At 37.3% G+C, this 25,641-nt stretch overlaps 1 protein-coding gene across 1 annotated transcript; it reads right to left on the bottom strand.

Annotated features, from left to right (window-relative positions):
- Positions 1-1,602: 1,602 nt before the first annotated feature.
- Positions 1,603-23,751, bottom strand: LOC139942740 (uncharacterized). Its single transcript, XM_071939534.1, has 13 exons — positions 23,298-23,751; positions 11,257-11,508; positions 10,476-10,594; positions 8,771-9,032; positions 8,144-8,460; positions 7,878-8,016; positions 6,692-7,014; positions 5,936-6,074; positions 4,575-4,909; positions 3,811-3,949; positions 2,912-3,123; positions 2,379-2,514; positions 1,603-1,886 (listed from the first exon to the last, which is right to left on the bottom strand). The coding sequence occupies exons 1-13, from the start codon at positions 23,749-23,751 to the stop codon at positions 1,603-1,605; spliced, it is 3,111 nt and encodes a 1,036-aa protein (XP_071795635.1).
- Between the last annotated feature and the right edge of the window lie 1,890 nt (positions 23,752-25,641).

Here is a 25,641-nt window from a genome sequence, read left to right as displayed (position 1 = left end):
TCAAGAACAAATCTTTCCCTTGCAAGGCTAAGTTGTTTGTCCAACTGGGAACGGAACTGCATTGTTTGACAAATTTGCCACAAAAGAAGTCCTGTAACATTCGCTTCAAGTGGTTTGCCTCCATGTAAATTGGCCTTGTGTGACAAGGCCCTTACAGTATCTCTAACGAAATGACATTAAAACCATCGAGAATTAGGCATGGGAACATAATGTAATAATTTTCCTTCAATGTTGTTATGGTATGTTAGGGGGATGTTGATCACCACAAAGCTCGTAACTTGTTTTAAGAGACTTGTTTTAATGTAACATATACAGGTGAACAGACTGAAAATGTTAACGTATTACCATGGCAACTGTTTCATTTTACCATGGTACGCATTGTTTGATATGGCTGTTTGACAAGTTATATTGCTGGGTAAAAGGGACAAAACGCTGTACCTTTTGTTTGTAGAAAATAGCAGTCAAAGTATTACATTTGCGTGATTTTGATAAAGTCATAATTTTTTAAAGCGGCAATGCTAATTACTTAATACTTCTTCCTTCCGAATTGTGCTGAAAAGTTAAATAATCCGTTCGCTTTATTCATAAAACCTTTTTAAATGTGTTGTTTACATCAACCTCTACAAGAAACCATTCTTAAAATTGGAACTCTGTAAAATTCAAATCAATTACAAAGGTTTTGTTTTCCTTAAGTTATACCCCACTCATTGCCCATAAATTCATTTCCACCTGTGTTTCCCCTAAACCGTAGAGTAACTGTAACTTATTTAGCAGTTTGTTTTTAGGTATCCCTTGTGTACGACAAGTTTATTTAACTTTACATTGATGTGATAACTTCTTCTGAATTTTAAAGATGGTTTCAGCATCTATCTACGAAATACAATTCAAAATTACTTTGATTAAAACAATGCTTAATAAGTGCACAATATGAATAAATAAAGATGTTAGGGCAAACCCGGCAAATTCAATTACGTAATCTAAAAAATATTTTCATCCGAAAGCCGTTTTTGTTACCACACTAAGAGCTTGATCTGAACACGCAGTATAATTCCTAACCGCCAATCGGTTCTTACTCAATGTGAATGTCAATTTAACTTCAGGCTGCGGTTGATATACTCTACAATCGTAGTAAAGCTTTGCATCTCTTAAAAGAACAAACAAGTCTTAGAGCAAGTAGTCCGCTCTCATTGGTGTGTGAGCTTGCTTCTGTTTAAATGAGTGTACTTGAGGGTGAGTAAACGTTGAGAAAAAAAATAGTGCCTAACAATTTTTAGCCAAGTAAAATACCAGGTTACCAGTCATGCTGCATTCGTTTTGTTTTAGCTGACGGCCGTATTGAATAACCCTTTTTGCCATGAAAAGTCGCCATCTTGTATGGCAAACCGTATGTGAGTATGATAAATAATGCACAAACATACTAGTCTGCGTTTCTTGATCTTTTGACGGTGAAAGACCAAATTTTAAATGGATTTTTGTAACACATGTTTAATACTCGGCTGAACAGCTTTTCAATTTGACAAATAAACACACCAACATGCGATTGTGCGTTTCCTATTCATTTGACTGTCAATGGGCTTAGAACATTTTCATCCTGAAATATTGTTAGCCACGAGGTGGAGATTGGCGGCGTATTTTGATTTCAGTTTTTACAATACGAGACCCATTCCATTCAGTAGCTCTAATAACTCGTTTGTATGGACCCATAGTATCTCCAGGTTGGATATATTCAGCATTAAGGTTATTGTCTACACCAGGTATACCAGAGCATCTATTAAACCACCATCCTCCTTCACTATTCAGACCTGGGCAGTTTGTGTCGTTTTGGTTATTATCTGTATGATGGTGAATGCTGAAGGCTTGATTGTTGGCAGTCTCAAGAATATCATCTGGAAAAACAAAATAAAATACAAATATCATTTGATGCTCTTTTAAAGGATTCAGGTACTTTTTCAAAAATTAAGTAAGCAATTTTTAATGTCTGGTAAGTTTTTTTTTTAAGAAAAGTTACTGCACGCGTGTTCTAGAATATATGTTATATCAAAGGTGTAAATTAGCAGGCTACACTGAAAGGTGTAAATTAGCAGGCTATACTGAAAGGTGTAAATTAGCAGGCTATACTGAAAGGTGTAAATTAGCAGGCTATACTGAAAGGTGTAAATTAGCAGGCTATACTGAAAGGTGTAAATTAGCAGGCTATACTGAAAGGTGTAAATTAGCAGGCTATACTGTTTCAAAACACTTTAATACAAGGCTTGCTTTACACACGTTTCAGATCGTTTTTATTTCTTTATATTAAGATTAAAGCCAAACCAACAAGTAAAACAACACCAGCAGTTGGAATTACAATTCAGTTGGGTTATTACTTTCAAGGAACTTACTTCTGCATCCAACGAGTTCAATGCTTACGGCTGGATGTCCGACGTCTGTTTGAGTGACACGGATGAAGCGTGCCCGGATCGGCTGCTTAAACACGTTGGTTAGCGGTGCGGATTGCAGAGTATTACCATGGAATGTCTGTAGCACAGGAGATAGAACAACATGATTAAGGCAAATTTGGTTTATACCTTTACTTTTATTTAGTCACAAAGTAAAACATTGTTCATAATGTTGCAATGTTCCTTGTGCGTACGAGTTTTTGGGATTACCAAGTTGTCTTTGTTTAAAGCTAAAGTTGAGTAACAAGTCCACGAGAAACCAAACTCGTCAATTTAAAGAGGCACACCGGCTCACCGTATATGCAATTTAGTGGTGTAGGATCATAAAACATATTTTGATAGTGACTGCTCTTCGCCATTCCTGGCAGACCTTTGAAGTCATTATCTTAGTCTATGTTGTAGCCCAAATAGCCCAATTCAGCCGGTATGCCCCTTTACAAAACCAATTTTGTTTGTGCAATGACAGAACCATTTACCTGAGGTTTTCCTTCAGGTGCTACCTGGTGGCTAACATAAACCCAAGTAACGTTATCAAGGCTGTATTCTACTTGAAATGACGTTTCATTTTTCCCTTGTGCTATGACTCCCTCAACTAGAGTTAATAACAGCAGGTCAATCTGAAGCCGTGGTGATTCGTCTGGAATGATATGGGCTTGCTTAAGAAGGCGTTGTCTACATACCCAGCGTACTGTAAATACAAACATTTGATTGATTGAATATTTGAATTTAATGCGTTGTTCTCCAGTTCTGTAAAGTTCTGGACTGTCTTTGTAAAAGGCTTCTCTATAACACGATAGGCTCAAACTGGGCTCTGGTTCGTGAGTTAAATAAACAAAAACATTTTGGTTGATCAATTGAGTTCAGAAATACTTACTTCATAAAAAAAAAAAAAATGTGAACATTAAAATTTAAAAGGTCACCAAGCTTTTGATAGATTTCTGATCATCCAGAGCAATTAAAGCAAAAACACTTGTCCATTCTAAGAGAACAAAACGGAGAGACATTTTTGTAAGAACCAATTCTCAGAACGAAAGTCTGTGGGGGAAAACAATTCCGTTTATCAATCAAATAAGTTGTTATTGCCATTACTTTAAAGAAAGATTACAAAACGTGAATTTACCTTAACTATTATAGAACAATCTTGGTTTTAGAGTTGTAAGGTGCTTCAAAAAGCTGAGCAAACCTCATTCAAATATGTACACTTTAAAAATATAAATTGTAACTTTGTCAATCACTCTTTTAATGTTTAAAATATTGCTGTGTTGGATTTTTTTTAAATGTATATACACAGTTTTCACGATCAGTTCACTATTATATTTAGACGAATATAACTTTTTTAAAGACAATGTGTCTCAGACATCTCGTTAGAACTAACCTTTGCACCCTAGTAGTTCAACACGTATCCACAGAGAGCCATCAGTCTGGTTTAGTGAGATGCGGATATAACGAGCAGTGATTGGTGGATTGAACATGCTGGTAGCTACCGAGTCTGCTGCGGTGTTTCTTCGGATAATCTGTTAAGAAACAAAAACTACAAATTATCATGCTATCTCCATTAAATAGCATGTCACTCACTAGTAAAACAAAAACCATTTAACTTAGCAAAGCAGAATTATCAATACACATTTTGAATTTTGTTTAAATCAGACTTATGGTCTCGAAATCAATTCAACTGTGCATATCACAACAGTTGAATTTATTTCGAGACCATAAGTCTGATTTAAACAAAATACAAAATGTGTCGTTAAAAAGTAGCCATAGAAGCTTAAACTAAACTATCGTTGGCACAGGGACATTGTGGTTGTTTACAAACAAGTTGAACAAGATCAATCAAATCCGTTTGAATAGTTTTGCTTGTCAGTTCGTAGAGTCGGACTTAATGAATTTGTGAAACCATTATAAAGCCCCAACTCATCAAGAACACAGGGTGTTATAGTAGGTAAAAATAATGTTTGATACACTTCTCGAATTTGCATTGAAAGTCTGACTCCCTGTCTGATTGAGATGGTGAGTGCATTCCGGGTATGGGGAGCAAAATGCGATAAGGTGCGAATTGAAGCAGACTGAAGAAGCTTGACAGGTTGACATAATTAGGTTCCAATAACCTAATCAGTTTACATTAAACATGTATGTTCTTACCTGTGCTGAACCCATAGTATGCCAAGTGCTCTGGTCATCACTGTACTCCAGCCTGTACCCATGACTCACATCTTCACTGGTTCCCTGATCAGATATCTGCAGCATCATAATTCCCTCTACTATGACTTTAGATCCTAGATCAATCTGTAACCATGGGTTGTTGTCATTATGATCAGGGCACCAGCCAATAGTCTGACTGTTTGTTGATTGAGTGAGTCGCGACTTGCTTGGTTGACAGGTACCATCTTCCCTCTGCTGTGTACTTGATGCTGTGATTCTGTAGTCTGGAATGCTGCCATCTCCCATTCCGAGACGATCCAAACAAAATAAACGTTCTGTATCAGTTAAAAATAAAAGGCAACGCAATAATAGGTTAATCGGAGTGCATTTTTTTTTATAATGTATTGTTCGAATTCCGATCACAGTGTGGTATTTTTCGGAAAAAACAAGCAAGTGGCTTTACCGCCACTGACAAAACAATGTTTTCTCAAATTGAAATTGAAAATGAATCGTTGTGGGGTGTTATTCCCGAGCGGATAGAGCATCGAACTCAAGCTCTGGTACTTCTGTTCAGCAGAGTGTGGGTTAGAATCCCGGTCGTTACACTTGTGTCCCTGACCAATACACTTAATTGTAGTTGCCACTCTCCACCCAGGGGTAAATGGGTACATGTGGATGAGGGCAGAGATGGTTCTTGTGATTGGTTTTAATAGCCGAATAGTGCATAATAACGTTGAACAGGCTGCATACTCCCCACTAGGGAGCTGAAATAATTTAAGGAGTAAATTAAGGCCTAGTGACCAGGGATAATAATGTGAAGCGCTTTGGGGCGGCCTCCGGGTGTGAAAAGCGCTATAAAAAACGGGTTGTTATTTATTATTATTAGTAGGGTTTAAGGTTAAAGGTTTATTGTTTCCACAGTAACGTTGTTAAACAGGCAATAATATATACATATTCCAACAGTTAAGCCAGGAGGAAATAAATACACTTTTATAAAGGGGAAAGAGGTACACCCCTACAGCGGTTGTATTTAGCCCTTAAATTTCGCCACTAATGGTTATTTGCTTAATCAAAATAAAGTATAAATAAGGATTATCATTTCTATGTAATACATGTTTAAATGATACATGTTTGGATAAAAAGCAAAAGTATTTGCAGCGATTGTCTATGATAACGTTAAAATTCTGTCAAATGAGATCAATTTGAATTCAGTAAGTGTTTGCATAAAATATGAGACGTAGCCCATTAACATTATAAAACAAAGTTTCAACAAACCAAAAAAAAGCAGAATTTATGGTTATGTTGTTGTCAGTTGTTACAGAAATCAACGGGATAAATAATTGTTTTTTTTATGACTTTACCATTACATCCAAGGAGTTCAATACGCATCCCAGGACGCTGATAATACCCAGTTGGTGTGATGCGGATGTAGCGTGCTCTGATTTCCTCAATGAACATGTTGGTTACTCTGGTATACCAATCTGTATTTCCAGGGAATCTCTGTTGAAAACAAATGTGATGCTCAATAATAGCAGCTATCTTAGAACTAAAAAAACATCTTGATTCCGCCCAGGTCTCAAGAATCGATCCGTACACGATATAGGCCCTATATGTTTTTGTTTACAGTTTAGATTAGTAGAAATTTTGCAAGGTTGATTACGGTATGGAAAGATTTGCGGTCACACCATGTAACGAATATCTATAAATGAGTTGGGGTTGTTCTGAAAAGAACCGTTGGTTTCAACGAGACTTTTCGCTCAGAATGCATTGATCGTCTTCTGGAGAGTTGGGATTCCTAAATAAATGCAGACGCTTATTACTGCAGTTTATTTGTGTAAAGCGTGCTGCCGCTCGTTGTTCTGAGGAACACTCTGTTATCCAAAATGTCATGCAGAGTCTGGTTTAAACGTTCCTTTTGTTCATATTTGTAAAACGCTGTAGACATCTGGAAACACTGTACAAAAGAATGATTGACTTTGAAGGAATAGTGAACTTGCCAGTTTCAGTGAATTCATTAAGACAAAATATAATCTGCCTAATAAATTGCTTGTGGTGTTGTTGATTTATACAATATTCTACATTTAAAGGTTTTATGTCATTTAGGTATGAAGTCCTACCTGTGCATTGTCCTCATCTGTCCCTCCTATGAAGCGCTGGTCTTTCTCGTTGTCACCGTAAGATACGATGAACTCTTTAACCCAGTTCTCGTTGTGGTTGTTACCCTGTATAACAACACCTTGAATCAATACCGGATGCTTTAGATCCACTTGGAACCAAGCACTGTATATGTCATTCAATGTGGGACACCAGCCACCACGCACATCTAGCCGTCCAAAAGGGTTCCTGCTGCAGGACCAGTCATCAGTAGACGATGTCGTTATGCTTTCATCAGGGATGGTACCATCTCCCATTCCAAGCTTCTGCTGACAAACTTTATGAGCTGAGAAAATAAATAAATTCATAGTGTTTTATCAAACCACCCTTTGGTGAAAACATTCAGTTTTTGCGAATTTTGAAGTTGGTCTTGTTAATTTCAGAATTGTTTAATTTTAATTAATTCTTATTGAGACCTTGGTTTACCTTAGAAACACGTTTTAATTTGGCTTTATAGTACATTTTCATAATAGTAGCTAATGTGTAGTCTAATAATTATTTGAAGGGGAGTGAGGTTGAGTGCAAACATATTCTGACTTTACGACTTTTTTTTTCCCATTTCTATATGTTGCAGTGACTTTATTTGTACTGTGGTCAACAGCATACATCATTAACTTAAATCCTTTACCTCTGCATCCACTGAGCTCAATACCTTATGTGTTCCAGGCTGTTGGTTTGCACTTGATGCACCGAATTTGTTATGTGCAGTGTTCTGTGCAAGTCTGGCAATAAATTGTTTTCTAGTTACTTTTTAGATGAGATTCATAGACTTACGTTCGAAATCAGTTAGGCGTGTCTCGTTTTAAGGGTCTGTGTACTTTTTTAATGACACCACAAAATATCATCAGATTTACACAGTTTGAAAATAAAAATTGCGTCCCTTAGTGCTGTAGTTTTTGAGAAATTAGTAAAACAAGTAAATTTTCGTGATATTGTTTTACACATTTCTCAAAAATTAAATCACATCAGCAAGCAATATTTTTTTATATAAGCTTTTTACTGACATTATCATCAATCTGTGTAAGTTAAATGTAAAGGTAAATCGGTAGACTTTGTGTTTTGTGTTACACAAAGTACCCAAATCCTTATAGTGAGATTATGTACAATAAGCCTGACGTTTGAAAAAGTGGTGATTGATTGAAACAATACCTCTGCATCCAATGAGCTCAATACGTAGGTCTGGCCAGCCAATCCAGGCTGTTGGTCTGATGCGGATGTACCGTGCTTGAATAGGTTGCTGGAATATATTGGTAACTGGGGTGTTTCTATCAGTGTTGCCAACGAATGTCTGTTAAAAAACAGGGGTGGAAAAAATTAAGAAATACAATATGTAATTAAGCCTTTGGTCATGAATAATGGTTGTAGAGCTTGATTGGTGTGTCGAGATGGAGTGTGTTTTTGCTGAGTACTCTTACCTGTGGAGTAGAGTCCCCATTGACATACAGCCATGCAGTGCTATCATTGCTGTATTGTACCTGGTACTGTGTCACCCAGTAATAGTCGTATGGATAGCCCTGTGTGATGACGCCCTCAATCTGCACTGGCTCTGAACCAGTAAATATTTGGAGCCATGAATGATCGAGTTGATTTTCAGCTGGTCCCCAAAAACCGTTCAGATTCAGTCGTGCATTACTTGGCGGAAACCGTTTATCCCACTGACTAGATGCTGTGATCCTATCATCAGGAATACTCCCGTCTTCCATTCCTAGTTTGTGTCCACAATATCTACCAACTGGAAAGAAACAAAAACAATTAAACCTTTAATTATTTAAAGTAACTGTTGAATTAAAAATAGCTTCGTCTAGATCGTGCCCGGAGTCAACTAACATATTTAATTGTGTGAAATTTAATGTTAAATTGAATGGCGGTTTTGAACTCTTAACATAAAGCAACATAGTAATTGAGAACAGGCCCGTCAAACATAGTTTGTGATTCTTTCAAAAACATTACAATAAATGGAGCCTTTAAAACAACCTTGATAGACTATCAATATAATCAGTGGAGCCCTGGTAATGGCGAGAACAAACTAAAAGTAGACATACCAGTTGGTGGTATCTCGGAGTTCTCCAGAAACAGGGTGTAATCGTCAGGTCCGACGCGGAACTGTTTCTTCAGCAAATGACCCGTTTTATTTTCTTCATTAGTTAGGTCCAGACGGATTGCCCAGTTCCCTTCAGCATCAGTCAGATTATGTAGAATCTCATTGCCAAGCCAGAACTCACCATCCATTGACCCAAAGCCTTTCTTGTATTCTGCCCAACTGCGGTCGAAATTGACTGACCCATTAACGCGCCGCTGGAACACCTTCAAAGCAATTATTTATATGATAATATTTTGACCTGGCCGTCAGATTTATCTCAATTTATTTTTAAACATAGATAACCGGTATGAATAATACACCCTCTAAAACTAAATTCGTACATGTAGAATAACGTCACTGTTGTTATAAATATTCATCTATGCAAATCACGCTAAAATTTTAAGGCAAACAATGAGGTTTTGAAAACTTTGGAAAATATTTGCAATAATTTGTGTATTCATTGCAAACTTCTCAGTTTCGTGTAGTAATGACTCAATTTTAATACATTTAAACAACAGTTATTGCATTGGCTGTTATTCTAAAGTATTTTTTCATGAAAACAAAAATGGAAGACGTTGCAAACTGTGAGTTAAACAGTGGACCAGGTTCGTCCTTAAAAGGTGTAATGGACAAAATGAAATAATGCATTAAATGTTTAGACAAAAGACACATTTTAAACCACCATATCTGTCAAAAGACAGTACAAAATCAATATAAATCTAAACAAGTGAGTTTTGTGGTTGGTTTTAAGGCTGGAGAGGACGTCTACTAGTCTGAGGTTCAGTGGAAGGTCATTCAAAACGGCTTAACCGTACGAAGAGTAATTTGTTTGTTTGTTTGTTTGTTCGTTCGTCCGGCCGTCCGTCCGTCCGTCCGTCCGTCCGTCCATCCGAATGATCTTCCCGTAAGGGAACTAAGCAAACTCCCACAAAAGGGATATACACACCAAGCTGGCAACAGCCAGTCTCTCTCATACACACATTGGTTTGACGTCTATGACTGCGAATTACACAAATCAACAACATGTGATTAAGTAACTCAACGACAATATTTATTATAGTCATTGTGAAATCAGCGGTTAGGTGGGAATTCGGACCAACAACCTTGTGCATCATCTTTTTTCATTAAAAAAAAGGTGTTGGTTTGAAGTTGACGTATATTCACCTCAGACAGTTTCGCTATTCATGTTGGTGAGAGCGCTTCATCCGGTGGTGTGTAAACGGTTGATAGTGACCAGCTGGAGCTCTGTTTATAACCGGTTGTTTTCATATACTACGCGTCTTGGTGCAAAACGTTTTACGGACGATGCGGGCGCTGTTGGTGAGTTAGGCGGGCTGCGTGTGAAAGGAAAACGGGAAACGTCTTGCACCCAAACTACTACGCGCACGAACGTTTATGAATAGGCAACACACGTACAGAGCTCAAGTACATCGGACAACGGCTAAGATTTACAAAGTTTCCTACTTTATTACGCCTGTTAACCCAGAAGGCATTTATAAATGGAAATAAAAGGGTAGCCACTCGTTCCTAAACCGCCGTTTAAAACCTTGCAGATCGTGGCCGTGCGATCACACGACCATGACCCAGCCGGTTTTAAACGGCCGTTTAAGACTCGTCGCTACCCTTTGAATCCCTTAAATAAAACACCACTTTAGTGATGTACTTACAATCCAGCCTGTATGTTTTGTCATATCACAGAACACCTGTATTCCATTATCATTCTGGATGGGATGGATTGTGTAGATACCATCCTCCTTACGACCAGCATCCAACAAATCCTGACAGTCTGAAGGAATAATCAAAACGAAAATATTTATTTTAATATAATCGATACATTTTTGTCTATAAATTGATAATTCAGATCACAGTATTCGGCGTTGCTACACTTTTGTCTCCCATCTAAATTTATTTAGAAAACATGTTTCCCCTGGAAACAGAGTATGAACAAAAAATTCATATACACAGCCGTTTCCTCTATTTAAATGTTAAGTATGCTTAACTTCGATTTTTAAACAAGTATTAAGCTCAATGCGTTAGCTGATATCCTGCAAAAAGTGGTTCTTCACATCGGTGTTAGGGTAACAATATTGTGTTCACCCGATGCAAAACATAGCATTTGTTGATTCGATGCGGTGCTGACTGCTAAAAACTCGTTACGTGCCTCAAGCAATCGAGCTAGCTTGGCATTATATTAGTGATACTTCTTCTGTAGCAATGCAGATGCAATTTTTGTTGGAAACTCGGAGAAGTACCGAACAACTATTGTGCTAGGGGTAATTTGTGTTACAATAATAATAATACCATTTATATAGCGCCTTTTCCTAAGCGCCTTTTCCTAAGACAAGGGCTAGCTCGATACCATAGTGGTAGTACCACACTCTAGCCATGCAAAAGTCTTTGATTATAATCCCACCTGAGTCTTTTGCCCAAATCTCCAAATCCTCTTACCCTTCATATGGCAACCATAATGGTCATGTATATCTTCTTGGTCATCAGTGAAGATCGGTTCATCAGTGTAGCTGGGTTTAGTCTTTCTATTTGGAGCTACTTTAAACAGCCCTCCTGGTCGGATTGAGGTACATGAACACATATCCTCAAATGGTTGGATCCATCGTAGTCGGTTTCCTTCATCTGGGTCAGGTTCTTGGGTTAAGTAGCAAACTTTAGTAGCAGCTACGTCACTGGCACTCAGCAAATAAACTAACAACAGAAACAGATAATACCACGCAGTTGGATTTGGTTTATCTTATTGTTGTTTGTACGAATATATTCTACTTATACGCAGTGATGTTAAAGCAGTCTTGCTTTATGCAGACCGTTTCCGTATTTGGGAATTAATCAAGCAAAGAAAAACAGTATATTGTGATATATTGTGATAAGAGTTTTACTTCAAGTTTAACTGTCGGTGCTCTAACATCTTCACTATCTGACCATAACGATTGTGGCCTTCGTCTTTATATGTTTTTGACTTTCATAAGCATACATTTTAAAAATTAATCACATCCAAGTTTACAAACCAAAAATCAATTCATGTTCTTGGTTCAACATTCAATTGTATTGATAGTCACGCGATTGGTGAAAATAATTATCAGATTGTGACAAAAACATGACACTTTGTACACAATGTTCAAGACAACCGTCTTTACACTTTCAAAAGAGAGATCAATGTGAAAAGAGCTTTACACACTGTTGTACAAAATGATCAAGACAACATTCTTTACACTTTCAGGGGTGAAAGTTTTTTTTAGTTGCTTTTTATACCGATGATGTATCGTACAGCAACAATGTTTGGATCCGATGTAAGCTTCCAGTGTGAAATACCATTGCTCTCCTTGTATAAGGTATAATTTGATATAAAGACACCTATTAGTATAATAGCGGTACGTTTATCAGTCAACTTCGGATACACTTCGAGGATGTCAGGCGTGTTTATTTTAGGGTCGATTTGGGGTGATCGTTCGATGTCGATTGATTTGCTTGAAATTTGAACATTGAAAGGTTGTTTCAACACATGGATATGTTGCATTGATATTCTTGCCGTTTCATAGTGAAACATTATTCATAAATACCCCAGACAATTCTGCTACTCCTTTTGGTGGAGAGCGCGTCACGTGGGGGTGTTTAAACGGTTGATGATGACCAGCTGGAGCTGTTTATAACCGGCTGGCTTCCGCGTGTCGGGCGCGCAAGCTCATGTACGCCAATATTATCACGCGGAACGCAATTCATAGCTTTTAGTAACAGCGCGTAATCTATTTCTAAGCGCGCGCGCGTACACACAACCCACGCGCATCAAACAGATTCTTTGCAAAGTTTTTGAAAAACATATTTCAAACCTCGAATTTATCAGAGTGTCTATAATGGTAAATTGTTACGTTTTTTAACAAAAGGGCATCTTATGAATGGGAATACCAGAGTACCGATTCGTTCTTAAACGTCCGTTTAAAAAGTCGTCGCTACCCTTTTATTTCCTGATTATAAACTGTGCACGTGTCTACTTACATCATTTCGCGACATTGTCACCTAAACTTGTCAGTTACAGTGGCTAAACGAGCATATACCCTAACCTTTGACTCGCAAATTCGCTTTTTACGTGATGTAAAACCATCAGACAACACAGACCAAAATTGCAAGGGACAAATTATAATTATTACATACATACAAAGAAAAACAGTTACACGAGTATTGCAAACAAAATAAATACCAGACGAACTTCAGTCAAGAGAAAAACAGTGATCAACATTTTATATGTAAGTGGATTTAGATGCAACATCCTACAGAGGTAACTACAAAACCGAAATTTGCCATGAAAAGAAAATATTACTGCGTACGAATTTCTCCTTGTAAATATGAATACAAACAGGTTATTTTACGAGGCAACCTTTTTTTAACGCGTACACCCCTTTAGCGAGAAACAAACAGCGTGCAACATGCAACACCATAGCGAAATAAACAACCAGCTGGAAAATGTACGAACAACACAGGAAACAAAAGGAACAACTCCTACATAAACGAATGTTTCAGAAATAACCTACCATCGGAAATGTACCAACCCACAACATGAAATTGTAAAACGCTTTTAGCGAGCATCAAAATGATCAAACTGATTAATTGACAAGTCATCGGTTTTTGACAGTATCATGATGATGAAGAAACGAAACAGTAAAACTAAATATTTCAACCACCATCAACAAGTCAACTATGAAGGGGAAATTAATAATCATCCACTTCTATTCACCATGTAAATTCACCCTATATGTTAACGCGAGGCGCTTGTTGTATTCTGCACACATTATTACTCAGCAGCTTGAGCATATCTGTTATTCAATGAAATCATTAATCAAATCGACATCACTTGTAGTACGCAATGTCAAGTCGTGGTACTTGTTGGCGTTTAAAACCACGATTCTATAAATGATACAACAAACCCGTGAAAATTTGAGCTCTGTCGGTTGTCGAAGTTGCGAGATATTAATGACAAAAAAAAACACCCTTGTCACAGTTGTGTGCTTTCAGATGCTTGATTTCGAGACCTCAAATTTTAAACTTGAGGTCTCGAAATCAAATTCGTGGAAAATTACTTCTTTCTCGAAAACTACGTCACTTCAGAGGGAGCTGTTTCTCACAATGTTTTATACTATCAACCTCTCCATATTACTCGTAATCAAGAAAGGTTTTATGATAATAATTTTCTTGAGAATTACCAATAGCGTCCACTGCCTTTAAAGAGTCTTTTGGAAGAATGTATTCAGCAAACTCAAGCGGCACGGATGGAAACAAAAACAACATTCCAGACCTTCGGACCAAGATTGGGTGAGCAATTAAAAAGAGTATGGTTTACCCTGTGGTCACATTCAATAGACTGGCGAGTCTCGCGAAGATAAGGTCACTAATGAGTTTCCGGGCACCTCTGAGCAAGCCGTAGGCCTACAGCTAGCGTGATATTAACGTTGGTTAATTTTGAGGTGACCCCCCCCCCTGCATTGTCATTTTTGTCGGATGAATCCTTTTAAAACCATAAATATAAATAAATGTAGAAATCACCTAACAAATTGAAACTCCTGCTCAAAAACATATCATAATGTTGTCAAGTGGCCACCTCTAAACCCACTGGCAAGGAGTGGGTAAGGAGTGTGTGCTCAAAGAACTGAATCAGTTGATGGAAATCCCGATAGGAAGTTTATGTCAGATTATGTCACTTTTCTGAGTGTATGTTTTAACAGTCTTTGTAGCCTTTTCCGATGACGTATAGATGGTATAACATCTAATTTGGGTTCCGTGTTATGATTTTATGTTCAACTAACAGTAAACTCTTTTTCAAGTCAATTTAGGAGAGTCATTTTATTTGAAATTGAATTTATCATTCATACCGAATATTTCACGGCAGGAAACATATTCCTTCAATAGTAAAAAGTTTGCGAAGGGTTACGAAAGGAAACTAGGAAACAGCATCCCATCTCAAGAAGATTGGTCCATTTGTGAACAGTTCTTATATAGGTACCATTTGGGTAGCAAATATATGTAAACATCGATAATTAGACTGAAAGAGCCTCACAACTCTTTACTTTATTTGTATAACAAATGACAATTCGCCGTATTAGTTTTGTTTTAAAGTTGGTCTTTGGTCGAGTTGGTCTTTGAAAAGCGTTCTGTAACCGTTTGTTGTAAAATGTATATGGTTAGAAAGATATTGTAAAAGTAGAATACAATGGTCTACACAAATATGCCTCGAAATTACGTGGTTTATTTTTACCCTGTCGACTAACACGGTCGGCCATTTATGGGAGTCAAAATTTTGACTCCCATAAATGACCGACCGTGATAGTTCGCGACGTAAAAGGAAAACCGTGCAATTTCGAGTGATACTCGTGTAGATCATTATATTCTACTTTTAAAACATCTTTCTAACCATATGCATTTCATAAAAAAAAAACGGTTTCAAACGCTTTTAATAGACCAACTCGTCCGATCAAAGGCAACGTGTTCCTTTAACGGCACTGTACACTACTGAAAATTACCTAAAATAAATGGTAGTAACGAGCAACGAAAAGCTGTTGGTAGTATACAACATTGTGGGAAACGGCTCCCTCTGAGGTGTTCTTATGGATCCCACAGCACGCAAAATAATGCAGTAAGGCTGTTTATTATTTTATTCGATGACCTTAAACCCACTTTTTCAAAGAATTGTTATTTTAAACAAATGTTGGAATACACGAGTTAGCATACTGGGGCCGATTTCACTAAACTTTAAATCAATCGCAAACAGCCAATAATCATCGCAAATTGCGAAATCAGTCGCAAGTTTGCACTGATTTTAAAAACTGATTTCACTAAAGTCGGACGACTTGAAATCCATCGCAAGCCCATCGCAAATGGGCGAACTTGCGATTGATTTTTGCTGGCACTCTTGAGTAGACGCAAAACTCAAATCCATCGTAACATTCAACGGCAATGCATCTCTGCTGTACGTGAATAACGCTCGTGCTCTGCATGCAAAAGAGAACGTATTTTCTGTGACAGAACAAACCCATCCGATACTTGGTTGTAATATGTTGGCACAGTTAATTATTGACTTTTAGTGGTTAGCTTATTGTAGCACTATTGTTTTTGAGTATTTGATCGCATGCTGACTGTGAGGTCGTGATAAACTGGAAGATAGCAGCCCTTTTTATTATTTTTCTTACGTATTTCTACCATTGTGTTTACATCACTCACAGCCCAGCATAGTCGTAAGTTTTCCTTTTATATTTATGATTCTTCATTTGATTGTCTTACTACACGTTACAAGTTAGCTGTATTTTCTCTTTGCTAAACTTTGTTCGATGTTTTTTGTGGCACATAATCTTTAATTCTGTGTGGCTGGTTTCAAATTGCTATAGCTATAGTAGCGCTTTTCTGCGTCCCAACCACCGAGGCAGATTTTAACATGTTTTCTTGAAAAAAATGGCAGACGACTTTTTTAGTTGTCATGCAAAACTGTTGGGTGATTGGTCAAAGGTCAAACAATCCTGCGACAGCCTCGTTCAAGGTAAAGGTTTTTATATAAATCCGTCGTAAATAAAATCGGTCGCAAAAATACCTTAGTAAAATCGAAAATGCAGCCCGTCGCAACTGCGATGGATTTTGTGGTTTGCGAAATCGGCCCCTGGTCTCTTGACAATAACCAAACCTGTCAAGTGCTTTGATAATTAAAAGATGCCGGCTTAAAATCTTAATTTGTCAGCTGTAAATTTTGGGAGAATTGTTTGATTGTTAAATACAAATCCGGGGTGCGTTTTGATATCATACATTTGTGAATGTTAAGTAAATTTTCTAAAGTTTTCAAAACATCTGTCTAACTAGAGGAGGGTAATACCCCTATTGGCCATTGACAACATGTGCCCCGTACAATGTAATACTATCGCTCTTTATAGTTTGTAACCCGAAGGAAGGTATAGTAGTTAAACAAAAAAGCAGAACAGTTATTTTCAGAACCAAGAATTCTCCCGAACCAACGGCGCACCCAGGGTTATTATTATTTTTGTGTGTGTGTGTGTGTGTGGGGGGGGGGGGGGGGTGTAGGGCTCTAACCAATTTATTGGGTGGGGTCCAGGGGCCGGCCGTACGAGCTCTGAGCTTTCTGGGGTTCTGGGGGTGTAAAATCAAGTCTTTTTAAGCATACATTTAGAAGAAAAACATACTTTTTAAGCACTTCTGATTCATATAAATGTATCGTCTATAATTACAAACTGCAAAAATCAGTCAATAATTGTGATTCGTAACTAGATGACAATACTTTATGTAGGCATTGTGAAGATAGCAGTTTTAGCCTGGGATTCCGAGCTCACAACCTTGTGACTGCAAGCTTCTTCAACCACTAGACCACGGTGCCATTAGTACTTATAGGGGGCAGCACTTGTTTAGCCTTGTACAAATGTTCCAGTAGAGGGATTGAAAGTAATGTTGTTTAAAAGAAAAGTTGGTCCTGTAGAGGAATACATGTAGGTTTTTTATAAGGGTTTAAAAAAGCTGGCTTTTACTCTTAAGTTATGCTTTTACCCATAGGATAGTTGTTAAGAAAATATATTAAATAAATAAATAAATGTCTATCTTAATTTTAAATAATTAGTGAAGCAATAATATTACGGTGAAAAGTCCAACTATGTTGTAGTGCCATGCGACTGAAGACGTCATCGATATCTATATACTATATTAATCTTTGTATTTATGAAAAAATGTCCCACTTAATACATAATCAATATGTCAGCAAAGGTTTTTGTTTTAAATAGTAATTCTGCGGACGTGGTTGAAAAGAGAATAGTATAGGCGGTGCTACCTACTTAACATCACTGGGCGGCAAATTTAATGAATACGGAGGCGGCAAACCCAGAACCTACATATAAACCTTTGTTTTGCGAAAGTGGTGTCGCATAGTACTATTTTTTTATCAGATTACTGTTCAAAATGAAATTATATAACTTGAACCAGGGAATAAATGTGATGTGTAATTTGTTAAGGGTAGGATTGCAGACCTTTTAATCCCTGAACATAGCCGACTAAAATGAAAAATGTGGTAAAGAAGCAACGCCTGGTGATCAACATTCGATCGGGTCGGTCGGTATCTGGTTTCATGCATATTCAGTAAAAACACCGCGGGTAAACAAAAACATTACTATCCGGCGTTTCTCAAATTTAAGTGTAGTACTAGAAAACCATTGAATGCCGGAGCGACCAAGAATGACGTGAGATAAATTTTGTCCTGGACAACGGGTTTCAAATGCTTATGTTATTGTAATGATCCGCCAAGTGCGCCTTCATTGTTGAACTTCTACAAAGTTTACTTTTGGTGATGTAACACGACACTCACTCTCTTTTTCAATAGCTTCGTTCTTGGAAGAGCACATTTTAATTGGTCTGGACTTCTCTCTATTTTTAAAGGGAGCATGGCTCTGGCCATGCTCCAAAAACCTACTTATCTGGGAGGCATAAGTTTATAGAGCTATCTGTGAGTATTATTCTGTGTTTTGGCTATCATTTATACCTGAATTGTTGTGATTTTTAGGGTCATGTTTGGATCGCATTATTTATAGATCGTGTGTAGTGCGCCCGTCCGTGTGTGTGTAGCATGGAAGCCACATGTTTGACCTTTTTGTGAACTTTTACTCTGCATTGGTAAGGTGTAATGTAGGCTACATGTATTGTATTGTATACTGTAGTGTTGTAACTTTTTGTATGTGTGCTATGAGTTAAATGAATTAAACCTATGCAGAATAAGTTCGATTGATATATTTTAGCTGTCATTGACTGGCATTTATTATTTATTTATTGTATTTTGGCGAATGCTCGTCCTTTATTCATTTATAGAGGACCGGCTCTCCTATTAGCCTAGCCACTACATTATTGTTGCAAGTTTACACAATTACAAGGGAGTTGTATTAAGATCATTGCATTAGATGTGTTCAATATCTTTCACCTAGCACCTCGCACCTCGCGTTCTCGAATATCCCAGATAAAAGAGTTATTTTGGCAGGGGAAAAAATGCGAATGGCAAAGGAAGAAAAGAAAATACTTCCACCGGAAAAATAAACCAAAAACTACACACGCATTTTGCGACTTTTCTCCCTCGGCTCTTTGTTCCTTTCCCCTTCCTCCCCTCCCCCATTATTATTGTTTTCATTTCTTCTTTCTTTCCTTTCCCACCTTCTCCCCCTTTTTTTTATTTTTATTTTTGACCCTCTTGGGTACGCCGTTTTCCCGAACATCCGATGGCATACTATACTTTTTATAAGGTATTTGAACCTAGCCACAGAGAATGAGGTTTTTATAGTCCTGGTCAACCGAATTCCAAAGACGAGAACCGTAGTCACGGAGAGTAATGTATGTGTATCATGTGCGTGCCGAAAGGGACATGCATAATTGTTTCTACATCTAGTGTTGTGGTTATGAACGTCTTTATTAAAGGTGAAGTAAGGACGTGAAAAGGCGTAGGAGGAGTTATGAGTGTATTTTTACATGAAGGTGCCTAAACAAGATTGGTAAACAATCAATTGTTTTACGTCAATCCCTTGAAAAGCCTAGTGTGTAATCTTGTGTAAAATGCTTGACTAAAAAAAATAACACAACATTAACAAAAAAGGTAATCAACGCGAAGCCTTACCATGCATGGGCCCCTATTTGTGGATTCAAATACTCGTTATAACATTGACATTTATTGGAGCTTTTTCAAGCTGATTTTGTTTTCTTTTTTTTTCTTTTCCTTTCAACCTTTAAAGGCAGTGGACACTATTGGTAATTACTCAAAATAATTATTAACATAAAAACCTTACTTGGTGACGAGTAATGGGAGACGTTTATGGTATACAACATTGTGAGAAACGGCTCCCTCTGAAGTGACATAGTTTTCGAGAAAGAAGTAATTTTCAGGTTTATAGAAACTTGAGGTATTGAAATCAACCATCTAAACGCACACAACTTCTTGTGACAAGGGTGTTTTGTCTTCCGTTATTATCTCGCAACTTCGACGACCAATTAAGCTCAAATTTTCACAGGTTTGTTATTTTATACATATGTTGAGATACACCAAGTGAGAAGACTGGTCTTTGACAATAACCAATATTGTCCAGTGTCTTTAATACAGTTCTTGGAAAAAAATCGCGGCGAAAATTCACGAATCGTTACAGATTAAAACCTACAAGCCTTAGGGCTTTTTGTCCAGGGCCCTTGATCAGAGGAACCCCGGGAAAATTGATTTGTATCGTTATGCTTTATTTATAAAAAGTCATCACAGCCAGAGGCCGAATTAAGAAAAAAAACATTTTTTACATATAAAAATATTTACAAATATAATATTTTGATAATAAATACATTATTTCAATTACACACAACAGAAAACAGTAATAAAATATAGGTAATATGAAAATGGAACTATAGCACAGAATTACCCATGATCGAATACCGCAGATTTAGTTCACCAAAAGCTAATAAAAAGATTACAAAAAATTGCGGCTTAAAGACACTGGACACTACTGTAATTGTCAAAGACCAGTCTTCTCACTTGGTGTATCTCAACAAATGCATAAATTTACAAATCTGTGAAAATTTAAACTCAATTGGTTGTCGAAGTTGCGAGATAATATAATGATTAACGAAAAAACACCATTGTCACACGAAGTTGTGTGCTTTTAGATGTTTGATCTTGAGATCTAAAAATTTATTCTGAGGTCTCGAAATCAAATTCGTGGAAAATTACTTCTTTCTCGTAAACTACTTCAGAGGGAGTCGTTTCTCACAATGTTTTATGCTATCAACAGCATATTTTTTTGAGCAAATACCAATAGTGCCCACTGCCTTTAAGATACTTTCTGGTGGCTATTCAGTCTTTCTGGATTAATCGTCTTCCTAGGGATGTACCAGACCGTAAACGAAAGGACGTACGGAAACCTACCAATTTCGTTCGCGTCACATGGGTACCTAATTATTCCATTTGGCGTACGCCCAGTCCTAAATAATGGGCAATGAACAGTGCACTGGATAACATAATTCACTCGCAGTATTATAAAATACCGCCCATCTGGGTAAATGGGGGGGGGGGGGGGGGGTGGGGGGGGGGGGGCTGCGCTTATGTGGTTTTCTTTCTAAATAATAGCCTAATCCCGGTGGTATAGACGCGTTTACGAATTAACGAAAAAAACACCATTGTCACAAGAAGTTGTGGCTTTAAGATTTTTGATTTTGAGATCTAAAAATTTATTCTGAGGTCTCAAAATCAAATTCGTGGAAAATAAACTTCTTTCTTGAAAACTATTGTCACCTCAGAGGGAAGCCGTTTCTCACAATGTTTTTATACCATCAAACCTCTCCCCATTAATCGTCACCAAGTAAGGTTTTATGCTAATAATTATTTTGAGTAATTACCAATAGTGTCCAACTGCCTTTAAAGGTTGAAAGGAAAAGAAAAAAAGAAACAAATCAGCTTGAAAAAGCTCCAATAAATGTCAATGTTGTAAACAACGAGTATTTGTATCCACAAACAGGGCCCCATGCAATGGTAGGCTTCGCGTTGATTAGCTTTTTTGTTCACCTTTTTCAATTTTCTTATTAATTTTGTGTTATTTAGTCAATCATTTTACACAAGATTACACACTAGACTTTTCAAGGATTTAACGTAAAATAATTGATTGGTTACCAATCTTGTTTAGGCACCTTTATGTAAAAATACCACTCATAACCTCCTCCTACGCCCTTTTCACGTCTTACTTCACCTTTATATTAATAAAGACGTTCATAAACCACAACACTAGATGTAGTAACAATTATGCATGTCCCTTTCGCACGCACATGATACACATCCATTACTCTCCGTGACTACGGTTTCTCGTCTTTGGAATTCGGTTGACCAGACTATCAAAGCCTCATCCTCTGTGGCTAGGTTCAAAATACCTTATAAAAAAGTTAGTATATCATCGGATGTTCGAGGAGCGAAAGCACATCAAAAGACTCTTTGCATTGAAAGCCTTAGTCTCAGTAAAAAGGGCATTTAAAGGCATGATCTTTGAAAAAAAAAATAAGTAGACTTGTTGTGTATTCAAAGCAATTTGCCCAATGTGGCATAAATAAAAACTAATTGGGATTATACCATGTTCAGATAGCAATTGATGTGTTACAGGCGCACAAATGGTAAAACAATCTTTAAAAATAATTTGATGACGTCTTCATAACGTCATTTTACAATTCACGAGAACTTGCCAATATCTATCAATCTACGAAGTTTCAACGTAATCGCGTAATTACTTCGAGAGTTATACGACTTTAAAAAGTGCACTTTTAAGATCGCGTCACGTGACCCCGATGACGTCATTGATGTGAAACTTCACACATCACAAAAATTATGATGCCTGCTGACAGTTAGCGTGTGTGTAAAATTTAGAGTGACTACAAAAAAATTCACCACAGACATCTTCAAAAAGTCCATTTTGAAGAGTTTTCAACCTGCCGCTAAAGAGGGGCTGTTGCAATTTGCGACGTCATCAATATATATTTTTTTTTTTTAACTGCCCACCCTTGCTTGCTAGACACTTACGTCCTTGGAAAGCAACTTCATAACTTTTACCACTTTTGAGTTACAGGGCACTTCCGTTTTTGGCCCGGTTCGACCAGATGTAATAATAATAATAATAAACATTTATATAGCGCCAAATCCATTAAAAATGCTCCCAGGCGCTTTACAACACCAACAATTTTAACCACAAAAACAAAAAAATTAAAACGTCCAAAATTAAAATCCATAAAGTATTATAATAAAACAATAAAGATACATGTACAAGTAAAAAGATGAATATAATCAATCAAACACATTGAGTAGAGGCCACCGAAATTGTTTGATCCAGTAAAAAACACAAACAATAGTTACAATAGTAACAATTATAAAAACCGCAAACAATGATATGAAGCAGCAGGGTAGTAAGAACATATAAAAATACTTTAAGTTAAAAATGCTTCCCTAAAAATATGTGTCTTAAGCCCAAATTTAAAGCTACAGAGGGAGTTTTCCTCCCTGAGACAAACATTTAGCTGGTTCCACAGACGAGGTGCTATTGCAGAGAAAGCTCTGTCACCGTAAGTACATAATCTAGTGTTCACAGGTTGGAATCTAGTTTTATCTGAGGATGAACGTGTGGTCCTACGTGAAGTTGAGTTAACCGTAAGCAATAGTTCACAAAGATAGCCTGGAGCTAGACTGTTTATACACTTAAAAACTAGCAGACAAATTTTATAAATATTACGATACTTTACCGGAAGCCAGTGCAATTTCATGAGAACAGGGGTAACATGATCAAATTTTCTAGTACCTGTAAGAATTCTAGCTGCACAATTTTGGACACGTTGTAGAGGTGCAATCGTAGATTGAGGAAGACCTGCAAGCAGAGCATTACAATAATCAACCCTGAACATAACTAGAGATGTAATAACCTGTTCAGTAACCGAGTAAGTCAGATGTTTTTTAATTTTACTGATGTTATGTAGATGGTACATTGCATTACGAGCTACTTCACGAATATGAGTTTGCATTTTCATGTTACGGTCAAATACAACCCCTAGGTTCTTGATTTGTTTTGAAACTTCTACACAGTCATCTCCAATGTTTAAGTTGAAGGCAGGAACTTTATTTAAATGTCCAGGTGTACCTATAACAAGCAGCTCGGTCTTGTTAGTGTTGAGTTTCATGTAGTTTGAGTTCATCCAACGTTTGATGTCAGTGCAACATCTCTCAATAAGTGATGAAGTGCACATTGTTACACCATCTGAAGTTGGTGAAGCTGATACATACAGGACAGTATCATCTGCATAAAAGTGACTGGTCAAACCATGATTGCGAATGACTTGACCAATGGGTAGCATGTAAATGTGACTCCGTACCTTAAGGGGATAAGATGATGAACCTGTTTCCGAGTCGGTAGAGCTCATGTTAGGTCAAGCACACGAAACAAAATGAATACCTAATTTATCCTTACCCAATCCCGCAAACAGAAACATACGGTCTCTTTTGGCTGATTTGATATAGATTTTCAAACATATGTTAACATAAAACACCTTTAAGATGACTTTACGTGACCGGAGATGACGTCATTGCCTTCGGATCATTATTGCACCATAACCTTCGATCCCTGAAACATTGCAATTGCTCTTCTTTGGGAACTATGCAAAAAATCGCGAGTTCGGCATCGGGAAATAGGTCCCTCTTCTGGTTAGTCAAAGTCCCTCGGAGGAATAGATGTACACAAGTTACCTCATTGCCATTCAATATGTGTGTATTGGTAACTCCCTGGAGTACTATTTCCCGGGAATATGCACTATCGTTTCATGAAAAACGTTTCAGCCCGGGGTTAACTGCCTACCCCTGAGCAGGGTTAATTTTGTCCCCGAGAAAAAGCTATTTTCCGGGCAACTCTCGGGGATTGAAAAGATGGGCCAAAAGTTCCTGGGAATTTCCCAGAAAATACCTATAGTGCTAAGGGGCTTGATAGTGAAAAAATGTATTAGCCCGCCTTCGAACCAAATGCACAAACTGCGGCAACCTCTGAGAAAAATTGGAGCTATCATAACAACTCAAACGATTGGAACAGTGAGTTATTTACACTGCCGGGTCCAATTTTAACAAAACATCAACAATTCTTTGGGAAAATTTCATCAGCGCTACCATATAGACTTCTGACGATATTAAAAATTTCAGTTCAAGATCGCTTGCTGCTTCCGCTGGTTGAATGGATAACCCAGTAAAAGGGAGTGAGAACCTGTTGATGTTGATAGAGTAGTGTACAAAAGGCATGGCTTGTTTGAAGGACAGGCGTAGCGCGAGTGGGAATAACGTCAACATTGTGCAATGTATTTAATTAAGAGTGAACGGACACCAGTCCCAAGAATAATGTATAAGGAGAGGCTTGCATCTTACCTTATATTTTTTATTTTTTTAAACAAAAAAGAACAAAAACAAAACCATTAAGATGTGTGCCGCTATGGGGCTTTCCATGGAGCTTTGCTGTGATTAAAGGTCCTCATGAGCAATGAATGCACACCAGTTTTTAGCCCGATCGGACTTACCATGTGGTCAGGGCAGAAACCACTAAAATCTGACAATCTTAGGGTAAAATACCATCTTTTGGTATAAATATGTCATAACCAGGTCAATTCTCTAGACATAATATGCAAATTTGGTATCAACATGATAAGAATTGCATGGTCAAATCAGTTCTTTCGTCAAAAATAAATTTCCTGAAATGTAGGTCAGTTTGTAATAATGTATCATTCCAAAAATCAACGAAATAAAAATCACTTGCTAGAGCATGTCTTCCTCTCTCAGAATCCACTAAGAAACAGTTGATTATTAATGATCCCAGTTAGAGGGTCCATCAAAGCTGAGATGGAGAAGCTGTTTACCTTTATAACTTATGCAGTCTTGCTTTAACCGCTTATGAATCAACTCTCCAAAATGTACACTTTTATGACTATTTGTGTACAGTTGTTAGGTTACAAATAAGTCAGTTTGTATACTTTACATAATACATCCACCAACAAAACTCACTCTTCTGTTTCTAAAGTTCCTTAAAGTCTTCATGGTTTGATATTTTTTTCTAGTTAAGGGCTGATGTGGCTTAACCAGAATTTAAGCCCCTGTGATGAATCTTGAACAACAAATTTTAAATGCATAATAACTCTCTGAGAAATCCTCAAGAAAAATGTGTTCACCATGCTGCAACTCTGACTTCAGGGCCAATTTTAATAGAGCTGCTGTGCTTACTGTGCGATTTCCCTTTCATATCGACGCTAACCGTATAGCACACGAAAAGGCATGCTAAC

This window comes from Asterias amurensis, chromosome 10, assembly GCF_032118995.1.
Source record: "Asterias amurensis chromosome 10, ASM3211899v1".
Lineage (NCBI taxonomy): Eukaryota > Metazoa > Echinodermata > Asteroidea > Forcipulatida > Asteriidae > Asterias > Asterias amurensis.
Note: the sequence above shows the minus strand (reverse complement) of the source record. Positions and strands in the feature narration are given on the sequence as shown.

Coding starts and splice junctions, on each gene's coding strand:
- LOC139942740 (XM_071939534.1), bottom strand. CDS start 23,751: ATGAGCTCTACCGACTCGGAAACAGGTTCATCATCTTATCCCCTTAAG. Junction 11,509..23,297: donor GTACCATCTACATAACATCA/GTAAAATTAAAA, acceptor TTCTGTTGTTAG/TTTATTTGCTGAGTGCCAGT. Junction 3,950..4,574: donor ATACTATGGGTTCAGCACAG/GTAAGAACATAC, acceptor GTTTCTTAACAG/ATTATCCGAAGAAACACCGC.